The following is a 19,561-nucleotide window of genomic DNA, read 5'->3' as shown; positions in this document are numbered from 1 at the left end:
AGTCCTAAAAGGGACTAGACTACATCTCGAGCCAATCGACGTCATTAATTAGGCGGCAGCTGGAGACCTGAAGTGGGTCATGCCTGGCGACGGCAGCTGCGTGCCCCACTTCACTTTGACTTGCACCTTCCCGCCGTCAGTCAATGGAACTGCTGCACATGTCACAATGGAATTTGCTGAACAACTTCCTTGTCAAACTTAGTTACCTTCCAACAAGACTCGTCCTGTAGATACTAGGTAATGACACGAGGTCAACGCTTGAAAATGATTGGACACCCTCTTACACTCAAGTTGCGCAGGTAGCAACGCTTCTGCAAAGAAGACATCTGGATCCTCAAACTGGCCAGAGTTGAAACAGACTGAACACGGTTACAAACCACGGGTGAGATCCACATAAGCATCAGCGCATCTTCCATGCCATTCGCTGCAGCAAGGGTAAGGTAAGGGTCCCCTCGATACGTACCTGCTTCGCCTTGTGTCCATTTGGCCCAAACAAGGTTTAGCGCTCCCCGGGCCCAGGGGACTTGAAGCGAAGACGAAGCCGCGCAGCCCCTCCAACATGCACCATTCCACCTACCATTAGTGTACATAACCTCCCCTCCGTCATCCTCACCGTCTTCCTCAACACATCTCAAGAACAAGAAACCAGAACAACCCGGCCGTACGAAATCGTAACCAACCTCACAACCAAGCGGTCCCATCGTTTCTGCCACACCGACCGAGCGCCTCAGATATGAGCTTCCCCGAGAAGCCGCTCCCCCGCGGCCAGCCGCAGTCGCCGAGACAGCCCGGTGTGCGGCTGAGGATCGAGAAAGTCAGGGACAAGGCCCTGCAGACCCAGCTTATTTATGCCAACGTGTAAGCATCTTTCGAACACGCAGTCCCTCTTCTCTTCCGCTGCTAACCCTTCCCCTCCCAGCGCAGGTGTCAGCTACCGAGACTTCGCCCCGAGCCGCGACGGCCAGGACATCAACATCCTGATTCGAGCCAGAGACCCTGTCCGAGGAACAGTACGAGAGAACGTTGTCAGAGCGCGGCCAACACCCGAACTCCCCGAGGGCACCATCAGTCTGTCCGACCCGCAACGATCATGGCTGAAGATCGGAATGACCGACACCTTTGAGGGTGAGGTGTACGATGCGAACAGGCAAGGCGCAACTCACCTCGAGGCGATGGACCTCGAGCTGTCCTGGGCCTCAATGAAGAGAGACCCCAACTACGAGTTCAAGCACGAATACCTGGCCAAGGTCTTTGAGCGTTTCTTCCAGATGCACTTCTTCGCCCCCGGTCAGCGCACTCTGCTGGACATTGAAGGTCTCAAGATCTTTGCTACCGTCAAGACCATCACTTTTGCTGGAGGCAAAGGTCCCGACGCCGTCGTCACATCATCAGACCCTTCTGCCCGCGGATTCTTCAGCACGAACACGCTATTGTCCTTCTTCAAGGGCGCCGAGTCGGATATGAAGCTTCAGGTCGGTGAGCACCAGGGTAACGCCAACCCCATTATCTCCCCAGACTTCAAGTTTGAGGATATGGGTATTGGTGGTCTCCAGGACGAATTCGCCACCATTTTCCGCAGAGCTTTTGCTTCTCGCGTCTTCCCTCCCCAGCTGGTAGCGAAGCTGGGTATTCAGCACGTCAAGGGCATCCTGCTCTTCGGCCCCCCTGGAACCGGAAAGACGCTTATCGCTAGACAAATCGGAAAGATGCTCAACGCTCGTGAGCCCAAGATTATCAACGGTCCTGAGGTTCTCAACAAGTTTGTCGGTCAATCTGAAGAGAACATTCGAAAGATGTTTGCGGATGCTGAGAAGGAGTATAAGGAGAAGGGCGACCAGAGTGGTCTTCATATTATCATTTTCGATGAGTTGGATGCCGTCTGCAAGCAAAGAGGCTCCGGTGCCGGTGGCGGCACTGGTGTTGGTGACAGTGTTGTTAATCAACTTCTCACCAAGCTCGACGGTGTTGACCAGCTTAACAACATCCTGCTCATCGGTATGACCAACCGTAAAGACATGATCGATGAGGCGCTTCTGCGTCCCGGTCGTTTGGAGGTTCAGTTGGAGATTAGCTTGCCCAACGAAGAGGGACGCAAGGAAATCTTCATGATTCACACCGCCAAGATGCGAGACAACAACATTATGGATTCCAAGGTTGACCTGGCTTCACTGGCAGCTCGCACCAAGAACTACTCTGGTGCCGAGATCTCTGGTGTCGTCAAGGCTGCAACTTCATTCGCCTTCAACCGTCACACCGAGGTCGGCAACAGCGCCAAGATGAAGAATGATGTATCCGCGATGAAGATCACCATGGACGATTTCGACAACGCACTGACCGAGGTTAAGCCGGCTTATGGTGTTTCTGAAGACGAGCTGGCGTTTGCCCTTGGCATGGGAATCCTTCAGTTCAACAACAACATCCCCGCCATTATCCGCACGATGCAGGGCTACATCGACACAGTCAAGGAGTCAGATGTTCTCAACAGGATACCAGTCCTTCTTCACGGGCCCCCGGAGTCAGGCAAGACTGCTTTGGCCGCCCACACCGCCTCCCTTTCAGACTTCCCCTTTGTTAAGCTCATTTCGCCTCAGCACTTGACTGCTTTCCGAGACGAGTTCGGAAAGAAGGACTACCTCACCAAGGTTTTCACCGACGCTTACAAGTCTGAGCGTAGCATCGTAATTTTGGATAACTTTGAGCAACTCATTGAGTGGAACCCAATTGGGCCACGCTTCTCCAACACGGTGCTCGACAGACTCATTTCCCTCATCCAAACCCAGCCACCAAAGGTCAGTTTCAGTTCTTCTTGCTCATCTACTTTTAGATGGACCAATCGTTACTAACTCAATGTAGGGCCGTCGTATCCTCATCATGGTCACCACCTCAGAACGCTTCGTACTCAGCAACTTGGGTGTTCTTAAGCACTTCCGCAGACAAATTCCGGTACCCGCCATCTCTGATATACGCGAACTTGCCCAAGTCCTGGACCAGTCAGGAATGTTTGGTGGCAACGACATTCAGACCGTCATCCAGTCCATACGCAATGACACTCGGTCGGACAAGATCGGTCTTGGCATCAAGACGATTCTTGAGTCAATCGAGGAATCAAAGATTGAGGCATCCTCACAAGGCACCGATATGCTGGAGAGTCTGTCAAACAGGCTTGTGACGGCTATTTCCTCCAATGCCCTAGACGAGTAAAGGGACTAGGTGGTTGCATTACAAACTATAGAATAGACTCTGAATACAAGAAGTCGAAGTTCCCCAGGCATAAGAAACTCCACAATAATCATACATACAAAGCAGAGTATTTTAAGTGCCTTGATTTCCTCGATGATGATAAAAAGACACCCATGAAGCTTCGAGGAAGAAGGCCTTTCGGCTTATGTAATCCAATTATTTCTGCGGGGCGGCCATTCTGACCCGCCGCACCTGGTGGGGCCAGCGGCGAGGTCACAGTTCACGGCACCAAGCTGAGCTCCCGCTGCGGTTTCGCAGTTTCAACCTTCCACCATCAACCACCCACCAACCCACTCGAGATGGCCGACAGAGCACGACCAAGATCGCGCTCGCCTCGGCGCGATCGAGACAGAGACAGAGATAGACCACGGAAACAAGGCGGTTTCAGGTGGAAAGACAAGAGCCGCAGAGACGACCGCGACGACGGTAACGAACGAAGAGGCCTCGAGCGAGGCTACCGCAACCGGTCCCGCTCCCCCCGTCGCGACCGCGATCGCGACTCGGACAGAGATCGCCGCAATGACCGCCGCGGCGGCGGCGACGACAACTACAGACCCCGCGACTCGGGCAGAGATAGAGATAGAGACAGAGACAGAGACAACAAACCCACCGCCAGCGCCTCAAGCTCGAAGGATGCGCCGACGAAGCCCAAGAAGGAAAAGTCTGCACCCGCGCCGGCTGCGGGCGGCGGCGAGGAGATGATTATCGTGCACGTCAACGACCGCCTCGGTACCAAGGCCGCGATCCCCTGTCTGGCCTCGGACCCGGTCAAGATGTTCAAGATTATGGTGGCGCAACGGGTCGGACGGGAGCCGCACGAGATCTTGCTGAAGCGCCAGGGCGAGCGGCCGTTCAAGGACAATCTTACGCTGGAGGATTATGGTGTCAGCAACGGTGTGCAGCTGGATCTTGAGGTTGATACTGGTGATTAAGAGACTCGGGTTATGGATGCAGGGGGGGGGGGGGGGGGGGGGGGGTGGGGGGGGGTGTTGGGGGGGGGGGGGGGGGGGGGTGGGGGGGGGGGGGGGGGTGGGTGGGGGGGGGGGGGGGGGGGGGGGGGGGGGGTGGGGTGGGGGGGGGGGGGGGGGGGGGGGGGGGGGGGGGGGGGGGGGGGGGGGGGGGGGGGGGGGCTGTTGGATGGTCTCTTGCTGCGGAGGACTCGTTGAAGCGTGCGATGGTATGGTCACAATCGCAGCTTTGTAACGATTGGGTTACCTTATTCTGGCGTTTTGGGGGAAAAGAGTACACCATGGAATCAGGTCTGGAAAGTCTAGATGTCACCGATACCCGTACAAATACTATGGTATGCAAAATCCACATGAGATCATTACTCGAGAGCTCAATGTATCGTCCCTCAAGGTCCACGAATACGCACCCAAAATATCATCTGATCGGCAGTAGAGCCTTTATATACCCCTCCAAGTCCATTCCTGTCACCAGCCAGGAGGCGCCCGTCTAGGTCGATGGGTCAGGTCAAACTGGCTGGGTGGTGGAATGGTTTATGGTGAATCGACAATTAAATTCTACACCAACCAGCCTACTCGACGACAGGCTAAGCGCATACGATTACACGAGTTCGAACCCCAGCATGAGCACCAGAAATTTCCCAGCATGAGCACCAAGAGATGTAGCCCCCGTATCAGCACCGGGGGGGTGAACTCTTTTTTGCCGTCACCTGTTTTTTGGTCTTTGCCCACTGCCTCAAAGCAAATCAATTGGATTTTGAAGTTTTTGTCCTTTAAAGCGTCAAGTAAAGCCCGCTACGGACGTATGTTGTGTCTGTCACCTTTGCTTGGTTGTCTGACGTCCAATGTTGAAGTTGTGCTTCACCCTTGGTTAAGTGTCAGGTCACATGACCCCGCGAGTTCGCGTCAAATGTCCCCGCTTGGACCGTCGCGCTTGTGACGCGCCCTTGTCTTGACATTTGACCCAACCTTCGCCGTTGACTCAGAAAGACAATCTCACACGCGTCTTATTGCCTCGATTCCTATCACTTCTTGTTTCTCAGGAATATTTCCTCGTCACTCTGCAATAATCTTCTAAAAAAGAAGCAAAAACTGAAAATTCACGACGCCTTCAGCAACACCCTCTCACCCATCTCACACTTATACCATCGCCATGCCCACCACCGCCACCAAGAAGACGTCCGCGACGCGCGACATCATCTCAATATCCATCCCAGAAGGCGAAGGCATGAAGACACAACTAGACCGCATCGCTCGCTCAAATCGCACCGCGTACGAGAAACGGGTGTGGACCGCCCTGTGCCAAGTACCAAAGGGTCAGATCACGACGTACGGCATTCTGGCGGCGCATCTCAAGTCGTCGCCGAGGGCCGTCGGCAACGCGCTGCGCCGAAATCCTTTCGCGCCGCAGGTGCCGTGTCACCGGGTCGTTGCTACGGGCGGTGCTTTGGGCGGGTTCAAGGGCAAGTGGCCGAAGAACGGGGAGGGGATTACGCTTGATGAGAAGAGGATGCTTTTGAGGAAAGAAGGCGTCAAGATTGATTCGAGTGGGCGTGTGCTTGGGTCGCCTTTTGTGGCCTTTATTTGAAATCGTTAATGAAGCCAAGTTGATGAGCAAGCATACAAGTTTTCATGTTTCTACGAATCTTTCTAATCCATGGCGGCTCTTGATGAGTTGCTTTTGTGGACAAGACCATGAATACCCGGATACACGTTTCTACGTATGCGGGTTTCGTGCAGATGCGTCGGCTAGTTAACGGCCTGAGAGCAATTCTTTCCTAGATCGTCAGGAGCATCCAGTGTAGGATTGTGGCAAAGGGACTTGGCGATGGGCGGCACGGCACGCAGGCTGCACAAACACGTACCCGAATAAAAGCCCCTTGCATTCACAGACAAGCGATCGGAAGACATTTTTGGAAGCAGTAAGTCTTCATGTCGATCTGAATCTGTGCGGGAAGGATCGGGAGGTATAGTAACGGATGGCCTGGAAAGAAGGAGTGAGGTACTGGGGTCAGTTCTCTTGTCCTCCTGTCACTAGAGGATCTAGAGGCATGTGGCTGAGGAGTATTCAGAAGGAGTCGTATACGAATTCTCATAAGCCCTCGAGTCTCGCTTATCCTGACCTCATTTGAGTATCCATCAATGATTTCTCTCCTTTCATCGTGGAAGAATCTGAAGAAGTCATTTGGGACGAGAACGGAGAATGCTGGGCGTTCAATGAGATGCGTTCAACCCCTCAAATGGCAAAGATGAGGTAGCGTTGCAGAGGCACCCGCCACCAAGTGTGTCACGATCTTGAGAATCCCCTTACCTTGCCTTGGGTAGCATTGGCCGTGCCGAGCACGACTATGCCAAGCGACTGCTACATGCAACTAGCTCATCAAGTGATGAGTGACATTCAGCTACTGACGAGAATCTACCACGTTACCTTAAGTGCTTCACGCAACAGGAGAGGTTCGATTGGACATCTTGACAGAATTCAAAAAGTCAAAAACAACAGGAGCCGACCGAGGGTCAAACACCGGAGCCCAAATAGCACCGGAACATCACGGACTAGTCAAGACTTCACGACATTCATCCCTCGGTTATCAGACCCGATACTTGTTGTTAGGATGGGATGACAGTCGACTCCTCACAAGGTCTGCGGGGGCGAGCTGCTGGGTATTCAGTGATTCAGGCAACGAGTGCGTATTCACCGCCAGTATTTCTCGTGCATCAGGAGGACCCCAACTGCTCATCGTTCACTGTCTCAAGTCATAATAATAAAACAGAAGAGAGGTATAAAGAAACGGCATATCTAGACTCACTTAAACTCCAGGCAGTGCCTGGGAACCACTGTGTTTTCAATAAAACTCACGCCAAGTCTATCCCTAACTCTCAAACCACTCTGCGCCTCCTTTGCAAAAGTTTAATGCCGCAAGAGAAAACATACACTGAGTCCCGAGTCCGGCATATCGTTTCCATTCGGACATGGCAGTTCACCGACAGCGAAGACGTACCTGAGACGTTCTCAGGGTTCATCCACCGGCAACCACATCTGAATTGGGGTCTCGTCGCCGGGGACAAACTCGCTGCCGGCGGCCGACCCTGCCCAAGTAAACAGTGACAGCTGACAGCCGGCAGCGGCATCGTGATAAGCCTCAGCCGTTATGTATCTCTCCGAGTCGGTGGCGCGCTAGCCTACTCGGTCGTGGACCGCGTATTCCTCAAAGTAGCATTCAGTGAACACGACCTCGGAATCTGGAGATTTGTCCACGTGAGAATGATTGCCACCGCCAGGCCTCTCCGGGATCTGTGGATTGTCCTGCAATGCAACACAGTCTAGAGACTTGGCAAACACCGATAGACCCGGGCCATGGCGACGGACAATAGCTGCAAGATACGGATTGAGGAGGACGACAATAGGCAGAGCCGCACATCTTCCTTCCCGAAGGAGACAGAAGAACAGAGCAAAAGGAGCATAGGACGTATCCGTAGATAAAAACGGCCCCCACCATCGGAATATAGACACATGTACGGATAGACATGGGAGGAAGTTGCGTCAGCCTCCTAGGCTCTCCCCGTACTAGTCTATACTACTCCTCTATTGTCTTTTGAAGACTCCATCAAACTAACGTTGCGCACGAGCTTCGAAAGAAGACTTGATCCCCGAGATGATCCCGGCGCAGACATCCCCATCCGAATCCACCGGTTCGCCTCCCGGCCCCTCACCCCGTTGGCACCAGCACGTGTTGGCGCCAAAGGGGAATTGCACAACATGTTGGCGCGATGGCAAGCAAGGTATTGGTATTCCGTAAGCAAACACAAACGCCGAAAGAGAAAAAAAGAAGGAGAGAGGTAAGACTGGGTTCGAGCTGCTGGCATGCTGGCTGTTGTTCTTCTGCAACGTTCAGAGGCGCAGCGGGAAGATGCCAGGTTCGGCACTCTTCCGAAGCTAAGAGATTCGCTGCTTCGCATAGGGTTGCGGTTGGATCCCCCCAACTGCCCCCTCTCACTGAGCCTTTGCGGGGCTGTTGGACGTTGGATGTTGGACTCGACGACCTACATCAGAGACTTCTTTGGAATATATCGCCGAAGTTTTATGGGCGCATGGTTCGATGTCGCCACATGCGACGTTGGCACAACGTGCCAGCCTGCCAAAATACCCCCCTTACCTTTGCGTCTTTTCCGTCCTTTGCCTCCGAGGCTAGTGAGTGACATCGCGGGCCCCCTTGGAACGTTGGGACGGTCTGGCTAAGAGAACTAAACTTTGGTCTTCGCGGGAGAGGGCCGTTGAGAAGCTTGAACTGGCCACAAACGCCGCACCTAAATCCTGATGGGAAACACAACGGCGGCGCTAGTGGCTGATGCTATTGAGCGGACACCACGGAGAAACTGCGTCTTAGACAAAAACGAATGGCTGCCGTAACGGCGTTTCTGTGTTTGCTACCTCATGCGGTTGTGTGGCGTGGTTCCTCACGGGAGAGGCGGCAAACTATTGTTTTCTGCTCCGGCAGATTCGATCTTATTGAGTTTGTTGGAACTCGGTTGTTGTTGGTTTTCGCAGAATGGTGTGTCTGCCTTTGCCCAAAGAGGGAACAAGTCCATCCAACCATTGGAAAAAGAAGGAAAGACGACAAGAGATTTCTTGATCGATGAATGCCGTCAGTCCCCCACACTGGCACACTCGGAGCGCGTGCTATGTATGCATGTCTTAGCTGACGCTTTGTTCTTTCAACTCAAAATAGACGGCGTTCTCACCTAGCGAGTCAAGTCAACACAGACACCACCAAAATCTCATTCGTGTCAGTGTTTATACGAATCAGCGGGCGTTCATCCGTACTCAATCAGCGTAGGGCAGAAAAAGAACAGGTCCCATCAGCCCTTCCCGTTGATCCCAACTTCCACACAACGTCAAGGACACGCGACGGCCCCCATCGTCCAATTGTCCGCCAGTGATGTAGTAACGGAACCGGCATCAGGGCCTGTGCTGCAGGAACAGAGAACGAGCACGCGCAAGAGGGCATGGAGACCCGGATTGCAGGCGCGAAGGATCCAGATCAAGGGGAAATACAGGGGCTTCTTGGGTTCTCCGTCGGACCTCGACTGGTCCAGTAGGGGAACACTGATCATCGGGGCCGAGGCAAACTCCACGAGTTCACAACACCTAGCGCCAACAGGGGGATGAGGCCCATACGGATACGTTGACCCGTTGATTAGGTTCCTCGCACTTGGTCGCAATCACTTCGCATTCACACTGGGTTTGTGTGTAGAGTTGAGAAGTGCCAGAGTAAGCGGTTTGTGCTGTCATCCTGTTTGTTCATCCCATTCCAGCCGCTTTGACCAGCACCCCCGGCAGTTTGCGAGATTCGAATTTCATGCAAAAGTCAATACTTCGTCAACTTTCTTCCACATCCCCTTCCAGAAGCCTGCCGCAATCGAACGACAGATTACGCACGTCTCATTTCCCTCTTCTGACATCTAAGCCCCCGTCTTCTTTCTTCGGCTTCGGAGGACTCCCGGACGGGTGCCAATTCTTCTTGTTCTACGCAACAGAACCTCGTGTCGATCCCCGTGGTCAAAGCAGAAGAGCGGACGAGAAGTAAGTGCAAGGTGTGGATGGCACACAACTGCCCTGGTCCATGCCTCGCTTCAAGCCTCATGGAATCAAGGAGAGAGTGCGTGTGAGTCTGTGAGAGACTCTGCGAAAGAGAGGGCAAAAGAGAGAGCAAAGGCTGAAGGGGGGGCTCCGCATCTACCCCGTAGCCACCACACTATCCCGGAGCATGCTGCCCAAAGGGGGATAATCCCAGCAACGGGCCCCAGGCGTGTCGTGGGAGGAGAACTCTCGACTCCTCGACTCTCGACACACACTCACGCTGCTCCTCACACAGTACCCAGTCGAGAAGGGAGATTGACATCCATTATCCGCCCCCATGCCTCAAGCACCATGTTCAAGCACCATGCCTCAAGCAACACAGCCCGCCTAGCAGGGCCAGGAAAGCTCGCCGTCGCGCCGTAAACAGATCCCTGGTCATTCACGACCTGTCTCTCGATTCTCCAATGCAGTTTGCTTCTCCTCAATATAAAGACTCTCCATCAAGGCCCTCCCACTTGATGAACTCGTCAGGAGTCTTCCCTGCAGCCTAGTCATTCTTTAATATCCCCCCTCGGGTCGGCCATCCCCTTCCCGTCCCCTTCCTCAAGGCTCCAAGACTTTCCTCCGTTCCGCTCCTTTCTCTCTTCAGCCCTGTCAAGATGAAGTCCTCCGCCGTCATCGCAACGGCGACCCTGGCCGCCGCGCCCTTCGCTGCCGCGGGCCTTCTCCCCAAGCGCGTCGAGAATGCTACGTGCCGCTCCCTCCCCGGCGATGTCAGCTGGCCCGCCACGACGGCTTGGGATACCCTTAACACCACCGTCAGCGGCAAGCTCATCGCCACTGTGCCCATTGGCTCCGTGTGCCACGACCCCAACTACGACGAGGCTGCCTGCACGGCGCTGCAAAACTCGTGGACTCTTCCCGAGACTCAGTAAGCTCATACTTGATCTCTCAAGTTATGCGGAATATCGACTAACAAACCCCCCAGCTTCCCCTCCTCCTCTTCCGTGATGCAGAGCTACTTCGCCAACCAGTCCTGCGACCCCTTCACGGATCGCACGCTTCCGTGTCTGCTCGGAAACTACGTCAACTATGCTGTCGAGGTGACATCTGCCCAAGATGTTGTCGAGACCATCAACTTTGCGCGGGAGAACAACATCAGATTCCTCGTCCGCAACACGGGTCATGAGTAAGTCTCATCCGCACCTATAAGCGCCATCCCGCCCACGAAGCATTATCGCTAACCAACGACTCAGCCATCTTGGCCGCTCAACCGGTGCCGGAGCCCTCGCGGCATGGACCCACAAACTCAAGGAGATCACCGTGACCACTTGGTCCGATGACCTCTGGTCCGGCCCCGCAATCAAGATGGGCGCCGGCGTTCTCGGCTATGAACTCACCGAGGCCGGCAAGACCGCCGGCCTCGTCGTCGTCGGCGGCGAATGTCCCACCGTCGGTCCCGCCGGAGGCTACATCCAGGGCGGTGGCCACTCGGCCCTCACTACCAACTTTGGTATGGCCGCCGACCAGGCGCTCGAGTACGAGGTCGTCACCGCCGACGGCAAGATCGTCACCGCCTCCCGCACGGAGAACGCGGACCTCTTCTGGGCCCTCAGTGGCGGCGGCCCCGGAACCTTCGGCGTCGTTACCGCCGTCACCGTCCGCGCATACCCCGACGCCACCATCGGCGGCGTTGGTCTCCAGACTGCTGCTTCGTACACCACCCAAGAGAAGTGGTGGCAGATGCTCGACGCCTTCCACTCCCTCCTCCCCGGCATGACCGACCAGGGCGCCATGGTCGTCTTCCTCTATAGCAGCAGCGTCTTCGCCATCAACCCTCTCACGGCCTACAACAAGACGGCCGAGGAGGCAAAGACCATCCTCCAGCCCTTCCTCGACGTCCTCGCCAACCTCTCCATCCCCTACTCTTCCGCCGCCACAAACTACTCGAGCTACCGCGACCACTACGACAAGTGGATGGGTCCCCTCCCCTACGGCCACGTCGAGGTCGAGTCCTACAACTTTGGCTCCCGCCTCGTGCCCCGCTCCGTCCTAACAGACACCACCGCCCGCGCGGCCTACGTCTCAGCCATCCGCTACGGCGCCGACAACCACGGTGTCCTCTCCGCCGGCGTGGCCCTCAACGCCACGGCGCCCGCGGGCGTCGACAACGCCGTGAACCCGCACTTCCGCAAGGCTGCCATCCACGTGCAGTACTCGACGGCGTGGAGCAACGACCCGGCCGACTGGGAGCAGATGAAGGCGGACCAGAAGACCATGACGGAAGAAATCATCCCGCCCATCGAGGCCGCGACGCCCGGGTCCGGAAACTACGTCAACGAGGCCGACTTCAACATCCCCGACTGGAAGGAGAAGTTCTTTGGCGGCAACTATGACAAGTTGCTCACCATCAAGACCAAGTGGGACCCCTCGGGCGTGTTTTACGCGCTCAAGACGGTCGGTAGCGACAAGTGGAATGTTGCTGCTGATGGCCGCATGTGCCGTGCGTGATTGTCTTTTTGATAATGAGGTTTTTTTGGAAATCAAGCGTCTAGGAGTTTTGTGAGGGCTTATGAGTACATACACATCTAATACAGACAAGGGCACCGTATAAGTGACCTCTTTTTCTGGTTCAATCCTTTTGGTCCGAGTCAAGTACGTGGTGACTAATAGTCGGTGATGCGTTCCAAATTGGAGACCCATGATGTTCACAGCCCGATCTAATTGGGGCTATCACTGTCTTGAGCTCATTCTCGGCCACAACACCACCGAGTCTCAACGTCAATGATGTCCAAAACCTGGCCCCCAATCAAGCCTCCGTTCATCGCCATTGAGCCTGATTCTCCTCATCTGTGATTACGTGAGGGCCGCTCATCCCCTCCCCTGTCCCCCCACCTATCTCTGTCAGTCCCGAGATGCATAAGCACCCCCCACAACCAATGCAATAAGGCGCTGGCCACCTTTGGTTCGCCTTGTAAGGTGTGAGTAAGATGCGCCTCCAAAGTCAGCATCAATGGGAACGGTGAGGCAACGGGCACTCCACCCTCTCCGTTTCTGCCTGGAGCCAGGTGAGAATGTCGGTATGCTTAACAGCATCGCGGTCTCCACTCCGACCTCTCCAAGCTCTCGGCACCGGCAGCCTTACCGGGCATTGTGGGGAAGGGGATAGGTTGCTGACATGACGATCACGGACCAAAACTAGGTGTGTATCATCGGCTGAAGCGGCTCTACACAAGATCATCATGTAGGTACACGTACTTAAGTAGTTGAGAGGAAATAAAAGAAGCACAGAAATCCTTCTTGCATATTTCCTCCAATCTCGAGGATTGATATCAGCGCACCGCATCTCGGCGAAGCAACACCACATGCACATCAACATGAACTGCAACTCATTCCTTCCCTCTTACACTTCAAACCTGTCTGCATCTCTCACCCGGCGCCTATGTGCCCGCTGCCTCGAGCCGTACGAGTCCCAGCACGTCTGTCACCAGTCCCAGAAACCCCGTATGCCGAGTAACGGCTTGATGTACGGCCAATGACGAAGTTGGATTGATACGTACGATGCCGGCAAATTCCTCGCCAGTCTCAACGTTGGCTAATATGTGACTAGCTGCGAAATCCGATGAGATGGGGAAGGATGAGTCGATGAGAGTATTTTTGAGGTTATTCTACGCTTAGGAGTTCTTGTCATTTTCAAGTGTAATAATAGGAAGACTGTCAAGGTATCAGGTGTCTAACCACATGCAAACTCCCTCCTTGGTATTCTAAGAAAGAAAAAAGAGATATTGTACTTCAGTTTACATGTTTGGACATGCCATATAATAGACGACCTTACTGAGTGGATTCATAGCTCTAATACTAAGTTATCAAGTAAATAAAGCTCAGCGTTGCACTTGGCCACATTTACGCTTGTTTCCAGCCTTCATAGACGAGAGATACGTCCGCTGCTCATGTTGTGGAAGCCCACCCAAGGGGCCCGAGTATCCAAAGGTGCTTTCTCATCACTCGTCGAGATTTCGAGTAACTTCAAATAGCGAGCTGTCAATTGAGCGAAGCGTTGGATTGATACTGTGATACCCTGGAATCCATTGGCCTGCCATGGTATGTCAAGCCTCAAGACCAAACTGACAAGGGCCTCATTGGTCTTTGAGTAGTTGTGCAGTTCCCAATTGCGTCTTTGTTTGGTAAGGATTACATTCTAACATCGTTATCATGAGTTTTGTCTGATCAGCACTCGTAGGGTCTCATGATTTTTGGGTATTAATGTCTCATTCCGTATGTTTTTTTGTATACCGGCCCCGAAAGTCATGCTGTGTATTGTACAAGCGTAAGCCACGCAACCCAACACCGCCAGCCATGCCAACCGCCCAGAAAGCAGAACAGGGGAACCGAATGCCTTGATTGTTCATTAAACAACATCCCTTACCCATCCAATCCTTTACCAGCCTTGACACCTATCAAAGCCATTGTAGTAAATCACGTTGCGAAGGGCGTCGCCATGCCCCAGTCGTAATGCGCCGTCGCGTAACGCGCGACGCCGCGTAGGAATTGAGCCTACCCAATGACCGCTGAGAGGCCAGAGAACGCCGCTGGACAGAGCGTCTCTATGACTCTTCAGTCCGACGGGGTCCACGCTGAGAGATGGAGCCGCCGCGAGGGCCGCCACGTCCTCCCCGGCCACGGCCATCGCCACGGTGTCCACGACCGCCGCGCCACTCACCACGACCACGTCCGCGGTAGCCTCCCTCACGATCGCCACGGCCGCGGTTGCGGCCCTGGACCTGGTGGAAGCCGTCGTTGGGGTCGGCAGCAGCGGGAGCAGGGGTCTAAGTACAGTCAGTCTCTCGTTCAGTCATCACAACTCACTTGGACGTACCTCGGGCTGGATTTCGTGGTGCTCAGGCTGGTCATCGGCCCAAGACTGGGTGTTGGAAACGGCAGCGGGGGTAGCCTCGACGCCAGTCTCGGTCTCTGCAGGATCGCGGGGAACAGAAACCCATTCCTGAGAAAGCGACATGCTGTTGTCGGCCGACTGGTCCCACTTCTCGCCGGCGGCGTTACCGGCGCCACTACCGATGTTGGCGTTAGTGGGGGTCTCGGTGGCCGCCTCCTCGGTCTGGCCGTTGGTGATGGCAGCATCGCCAGCCTCGATCTCGTTCACGGTAGCGTTGGCAATGGTCGGATCGGTAACAGCTTCGGTCGCAGCGGTCTCGGTCTCGGCGGGCGCAAGCTCGTCGTAAGGAGACTTGTAGGCCTTGGCAGCTGCCTTGACTTGGCCGACTAGGTATAAAAGGTCAGTATGGGATGTACTATCGAGATGTGAGAAAGAAGCTTACAGGTTGTCTCGAGTAGCTCGCCATTGACGCTGTACGTCTGCTCTTCGGCGCCGTCAATCAGCTTGAGCATGGTGGCGACGGCACTGTCGTCACCCGTGTAGATGGCGAGAAGAACACCCTCCAGGGCCTTGTTCTCCTCGTTGCTCTGGTCGGCATCCTCGGAGCGGCGGGCGGCAGCGAGACGAAGGAATTGTGACAGGGTGAGGAGCTTGCTGTTGATGCTCTTGCTAGAATCACCCTCCTGCTGGGCCTGCTGAGCCTTCACCTCGGCAACGGCGGCGGCCTTCTCCTTCTCCAGCTTCTCGGCAAAGGACTTCTCAAGCTCTGCCTTCTCAGCAGTAGCACGAGTGCGGTACTCCTGGTCGATCTTCTTGTACTGGGCCATCTGCTCCTCGTACTGTGAGATCTGGGCCTGCAGGGCAGGTTTCTTGAGGTACTGCGCCTTCTGGTCGGCATTGATAATGCGAGCAGCGACGAGGTCGTCGAGGGACTTTCCAGCGTTCTCGGCAATCAGGTTGTCGATCTTTGAGGCATTGGTCTGGTGGGTGGGAAGTTAGTTGATGAACCTTGCCACAGAGAGGGGTAAGTGTGAAGGTATAGGGTAGGCACGGACAAGCTTCTTGGTGGTGTTGCGAATGTTCCTAGGTACGGAGCGCGATTAGCATACGAGCAATAGGAGAAGCTCCAGTCGTTGATTTCCACCTACTTCTGGATCTCGCGAATGTAGGCAGTCTCGCCGGACTCGTCGGAGGCGTCAGCCTTCTCTGGGGCAGGAGAGGCAGTAGGAGCAGGGGACTCGGTGCGCTCGGCGGCCTTGGCCTTCTTCTTCTTGGCCGACTTGGATTCGGCTGAGACCGCGGGGTTCTGAACGGGAGAGGCGGCCATGTTGAAGCTTGTGGGAGGAGCGCAGTCAACAGGGTCGAGGTCGCGTGAGCTTGGATGGGAATTTTCCAGAGGTGGTGGTGGCCAGCTATAGGCAGAGAGCGCGCAGGTGAGAGGCAAGTAAACAAACTTGTGTAGAGTGAGGTAAGATGGGATGTACAATCGTAGGAGGAAGGTCCTAGGATCGAAGAAAAATACTCAGAGGAGAGGCGTTTGTGATGGGGGGAAAAGGTGAAGTTATTGTGAAGAGGTGGATGTGCAGGTTTTGGACGGATCAAATTTGGAGGTTCACGGAAGATGACACTCCAGCTCATAGACGGCAGGCAGGCACGTAGCTCGGGGCCAGAGTGCAGCTCAGTGGAGGGGACACTGTCGGCCGGGAGAAGCTGAGGTCCCGGGGTCCAGTACCTTTTCGGTGGGGGGTTTTCAGGCGTTCAGGCGGTGATCCAACCTAGGAGTGGGTTCCCAGGAGCTGAGGAGCCGGAAGCATCCCTGCCGCCAGGCTGGTTTTCGCCTTAAGTTCCCCTTCCCTTCCCCTAAAAACCCCTGCCTCCACTCCTACCCGCCGGGGTTCTAGAACTGGTCAGAAGAAAAGGTACATTCACTTGTACCGAGATGGGAGACCCATGGAGCATTTAGGTTGGAGGCGCCTCAGGTCTTCGAGACTGCATGTTTCGGTTTTAATGGTTGGCATGTTTTATCTGTCATGTATCTCGCCTACATGCTGTCCTGCCAACCTGATTACATCTAAGTAAGGTGCTCTAGGGCTTTTTTTGCAAGAGTAATAGAAATTCATCGTTCTACATCTCGCGGCACCATCTTCTGTACCTTGTGTTCCTAGCCTTCCCTGCTCGGATGACGTACTAGGCAGGACATCTCAGCCTTGTCTGGAACTAGCCGTCGCTCTCTCACGGGAATTATCTATGGATATACGGTAAGCTGTACGCAGTACTCATGCGCCAGACTCCCATAGTGACTAGGCCGCGAGCATCACCACCCGCACCCACCAATAGCAAAGAATCTATCCATGGAAACACACTATGTCGCCATTGATCATAGTGTCGTGGTCATCCAAACGTTGACGCGGCTCAGGCCGGTGCTGCTCAGATGAAGGAGCCACTAACACCTGCGCCCTGCTCCTCCAACCTTTGCGTGCCGCCTCAATGCACGAGACGGTAGCCAGCATGAAGCGAGCCTCTGGTCTGTCGCAGACCAACGCCTAAACCTCGAGGTCGATTCCATCTTTTGCATAGCCCTTCGATACCAGATATGATATGTTGTTGCTGGTCGCCATGTTACACCAACGGAATCGCATTCGGGCGTATTCGACCACGCTGATGGCATCGACGGCCCCGGGTCGCGAAGTAGATGAGTGCTGTGTACTCCGTAAGTATCGAGTAATTTCTGGAGTTTCGATATCGATGAACTGGAAAATCAACCTCGGAACTTGGTGAGAGTGTCCTGCGTAGTCCAATGTTAGCCTCACCATGTAATCAGACTTGCTGTTAGTGTGGTTGTACAACGTACCGAAGTCACTTTCTTGACGCTTCGGGCCGTGATGCCTCTTTCACCAGACTTCTTTGACTCGATAGCCGCCTCCTTGACGAGTCTGGTAAGAAGTCAGTATGTATACGTCCCAATGTTCGAGTCAATAACTTACGTCTGCATGAACAGGACGTAGTCGAGGTAGATCTGAGGGCTGGTCAGCAGGGCGTGCCAGGCGCGTCAGTAAGCAACTAACCATGACGTCCACATTCTTGCTCAAGTTGCAGTTCGAATGCGCTTTGATGATCTTTTTGACAGTACCGCGCGGGTATGCCTTTTGACCGGGTGCCATCGCGAGAAAAATGTGCACCGCGGCGAGGACCAAACGTAGTTGAGATTGAAGTCGCGGGAAGGATTGAGGTGTCGCGTGCAAGCTGTCGCGGCTCGGTGTGACGTTCCGGTGTGGGGGAGCCCAGAGGTTTTGTTGTGTTTGGCACAGGCCACCAGCGAGAGAGACCTTGATTGAACTTCCCCCGAGAATTGAGAGTGGGGCAGTGCATGACCCCTCCGCACTGTGGCGCATTACTGTGACCCTCCTTCTGAGCTTTTTGGGAGCTCCAGTGTTGAGGCTGTCACCGTCACCGACACCATCGTCAAACCCACCACGCATCACGTTGCACCACATAGTACCAAGATGTTGTCACGGCGCATGGTATGAACCCTTCACCTTATGGTCTACTGCCTATACTGACACCGTATCTGCAGCTCACCAAGGCGGACGAGGAGTCCGTCGGCGACGAGGTCGAAGTTAGGAGGGAGGACCAAGACAAGATCAACAAGTTCAGCCGTCTGCACCAGCGCGAACTCATAATCGAGGAGGAACTCAAGAACAAGAGCGTTAGTCGTACCTTTATACAATCACCGACAAGCAACCCCATCTAACATCTGTCTGTCGTTGCAGAAAGAAAAGGAAGAGCTCGAGGATCTCAGCACAGAATTGGAGCTTGCGGACGAAGACGAAACAGTACCGTACGCACCTACGAAGGACTCTCGATGACGCACCGAAAGACCATACTGATGCTCGGCCACAGATACAAGATTGGCGACGCTTACTTCCACGTATCGCAACCTCAAGCAATAGAGATGCTCGAGCAGGCATCGACCAAGATCGAGGAGGATGTCGAGGGGTTAGAATCGAAGCTGGAAACGATTAAGGAGGATATGAACCAACTCAAGGTCGAACTGTACGCCAGATTCGGAAAGAGTATCAACCTCGAGACATGAAGAAGTACAATCGAGAAACAAAATTCAACGTCGTCACGCATCGCATCGCCGTTTCGGGTCGCGTACCCTGAGAGAAACACCGGTCAATATCTTATCAAATCGTGGCCAATGAACACTGAGGGGGAACGTTTTTCCGTCGCTGCAGAAGTTGGTGCAACTCGAAGGGATCTGATAAGAGTAGACGCTTTCGGCCGACTCAACTGCCCCCGCGGTGGGTGTGCACCTCAATCTTTGAACAACGCATACCTATTAGGTAGATCCAGTCCTGAGACGCAGCGGCGCATTCCACTAGCGGCGTCGTTTCTTACCGGTGACGGCATAGCTGTCGCTACCTTATGAGTCGTGACGAAGCGCAGCAGTCGATGGCGCTATCGCAAACCCAAATGACCTCTGTGCAGGGGGCAACAAGGGCAGCACCGGGGATGCGGCGGGAAAGCACATCGCCGCGCCGCGGCCGGATAAGCGGCCCTTGAAAACCAAGTGGGTCTTGCGGTTCGGCTCCGATGAGAGTCAATGACAAACCAATAGCGAGACACGCCTTTTCCTCCTCGTCTACCGGTACCTACCTAGGTAGCTTGCTGTTTCCCCCCTCCCCTCATCAGCCGTGAACGGGGATAAGGCTTCGTCTCTTGTCTCTTACACCCGGCCACTCAGGAATGCTTCTCGTTTGCTGAATTGTGAAAAAAGTATGGTGGGAACGACGACTAGACCGGCTCGATCCACAAGGGTGATCGGCCACATGCAGCATGCAGTCACCGATTTTCGGGCATCTGTGGTTTTGGGGCCATTAT

At 54.6% G+C, this 19,561-nt stretch overlaps 7 protein-coding genes across 7 annotated transcripts; 4 read left to right on the top strand and 3 right to left on the bottom strand.

Annotated features, from left to right (window-relative positions):
* Window positions 1-733: 733 nt before the first annotated feature.
* CABS01_05627 (ATPase) lies at window positions 734-4,172 on the top strand (the record flags this gene model as incomplete). Its single annotated transcript, XM_060538995.1, has 4 exons — window positions 734-858; window positions 920-2,789; window positions 2,854-3,092; window positions 3,446-4,172. 4 exons carry the CDS (start codon window positions 734-736, stop codon window positions 4,170-4,172), a joined length of 2,961 nt encoding a protein of 986 aa, XP_060405257.1.
* Window positions 4,173-5,358: 1,186 nt separating this feature from the next.
* CABS01_05626 (uncharacterized protein) lies at window positions 5,359-5,793 on the top strand (the record flags this gene model as incomplete). The annotated part of the gene is made up of 1 exon (XM_060538994.1): window positions 5,359-5,793. One exon carries the CDS (start codon window positions 5,359-5,361, stop codon window positions 5,791-5,793), a length of 435 nt encoding a protein of 144 aa, XP_060405256.1.
* Window positions 5,794-7,423: 1,630 nt separating this feature from the next.
* On the bottom strand, window positions 7,424-7,702 carry CABS01_05625 (uncharacterized protein; the record flags this gene model as incomplete). Its single annotated transcript, XM_060538993.1, has 1 exon — window positions 7,424-7,702. The coding sequence occupies one exon, from the start codon at window positions 7,700-7,702 to the stop codon at window positions 7,424-7,426; it is 279 nt and encodes a 92-aa protein (XP_060405255.1).
* Window positions 7,703-10,442: 2,740 nt separating this feature from the next.
* CABS01_05624 (FAD binding domain-containing protein) lies at window positions 10,443-12,294 on the top strand (the record flags this gene model as incomplete). The annotated part of the gene is made up of 3 exons (XM_060538992.1): window positions 10,443-10,714; window positions 10,772-10,972; window positions 11,040-12,294. 3 exons carry the CDS (start codon window positions 10,443-10,445, stop codon window positions 12,292-12,294), a joined length of 1,728 nt encoding a protein of 575 aa, XP_060405254.1.
* A 2,093-nt stretch (window positions 12,295-14,387) lies between these two features.
* Window positions 14,388-16,004, bottom strand: CABS01_05623 (uncharacterized protein; the record flags this gene model as incomplete). The annotated part of the gene is made up of 5 exons (XM_060538991.1): window positions 14,388-14,609; window positions 14,660-15,063; window positions 15,120-15,657; window positions 15,733-15,760; window positions 15,826-16,004. The coding sequence occupies 5 exons, from the start codon at window positions 16,002-16,004 to the stop codon at window positions 14,388-14,390; spliced, it is 1,371 nt and encodes a 456-aa protein (XP_060405253.1).
* Window positions 16,005-17,435: 1,431 nt separating this feature from the next.
* CABS01_05622 (uncharacterized protein) lies at window positions 17,436-17,838 on the bottom strand (the record flags this gene model as incomplete). Its single annotated transcript, XM_060538990.1, has 4 exons — window positions 17,436-17,462; window positions 17,529-17,610; window positions 17,674-17,693; window positions 17,743-17,838. The coding sequence occupies 4 exons, from the start codon at window positions 17,836-17,838 to the stop codon at window positions 17,436-17,438; spliced, it is 225 nt and encodes a 74-aa protein (XP_060405252.1).
* Window positions 17,839-18,180: 342 nt separating this feature from the next.
* CABS01_05621 (prefoldin subunit) lies at window positions 18,181-18,770 on the top strand (the record flags this gene model as incomplete). The annotated part of the gene is made up of 4 exons (XM_060538989.1): window positions 18,181-18,198; window positions 18,252-18,383; window positions 18,448-18,515; window positions 18,578-18,770. The coding sequence occupies 4 exons, from the start codon at window positions 18,181-18,183 to the stop codon at window positions 18,768-18,770; spliced, it is 411 nt and encodes a 136-aa protein (XP_060405251.1).
* Between the last annotated feature and the right edge of the window lie 791 nt (window positions 18,771-19,561).

This window comes from Colletotrichum abscissum (genome assembly GCF_030869225.1).
Source record: "Colletotrichum abscissum strain IMI 504890 chromosome Unknown Scaffold_11.1, whole genome shotgun sequence".
Classification (NCBI taxonomy): Eukaryota; Fungi; Ascomycota; class Sordariomycetes; order Glomerellales; family Glomerellaceae; genus Colletotrichum; species Colletotrichum abscissum.
Note: the sequence above shows the minus strand (reverse complement) of the source record. Positions and strands in the feature narration are given on the sequence as shown.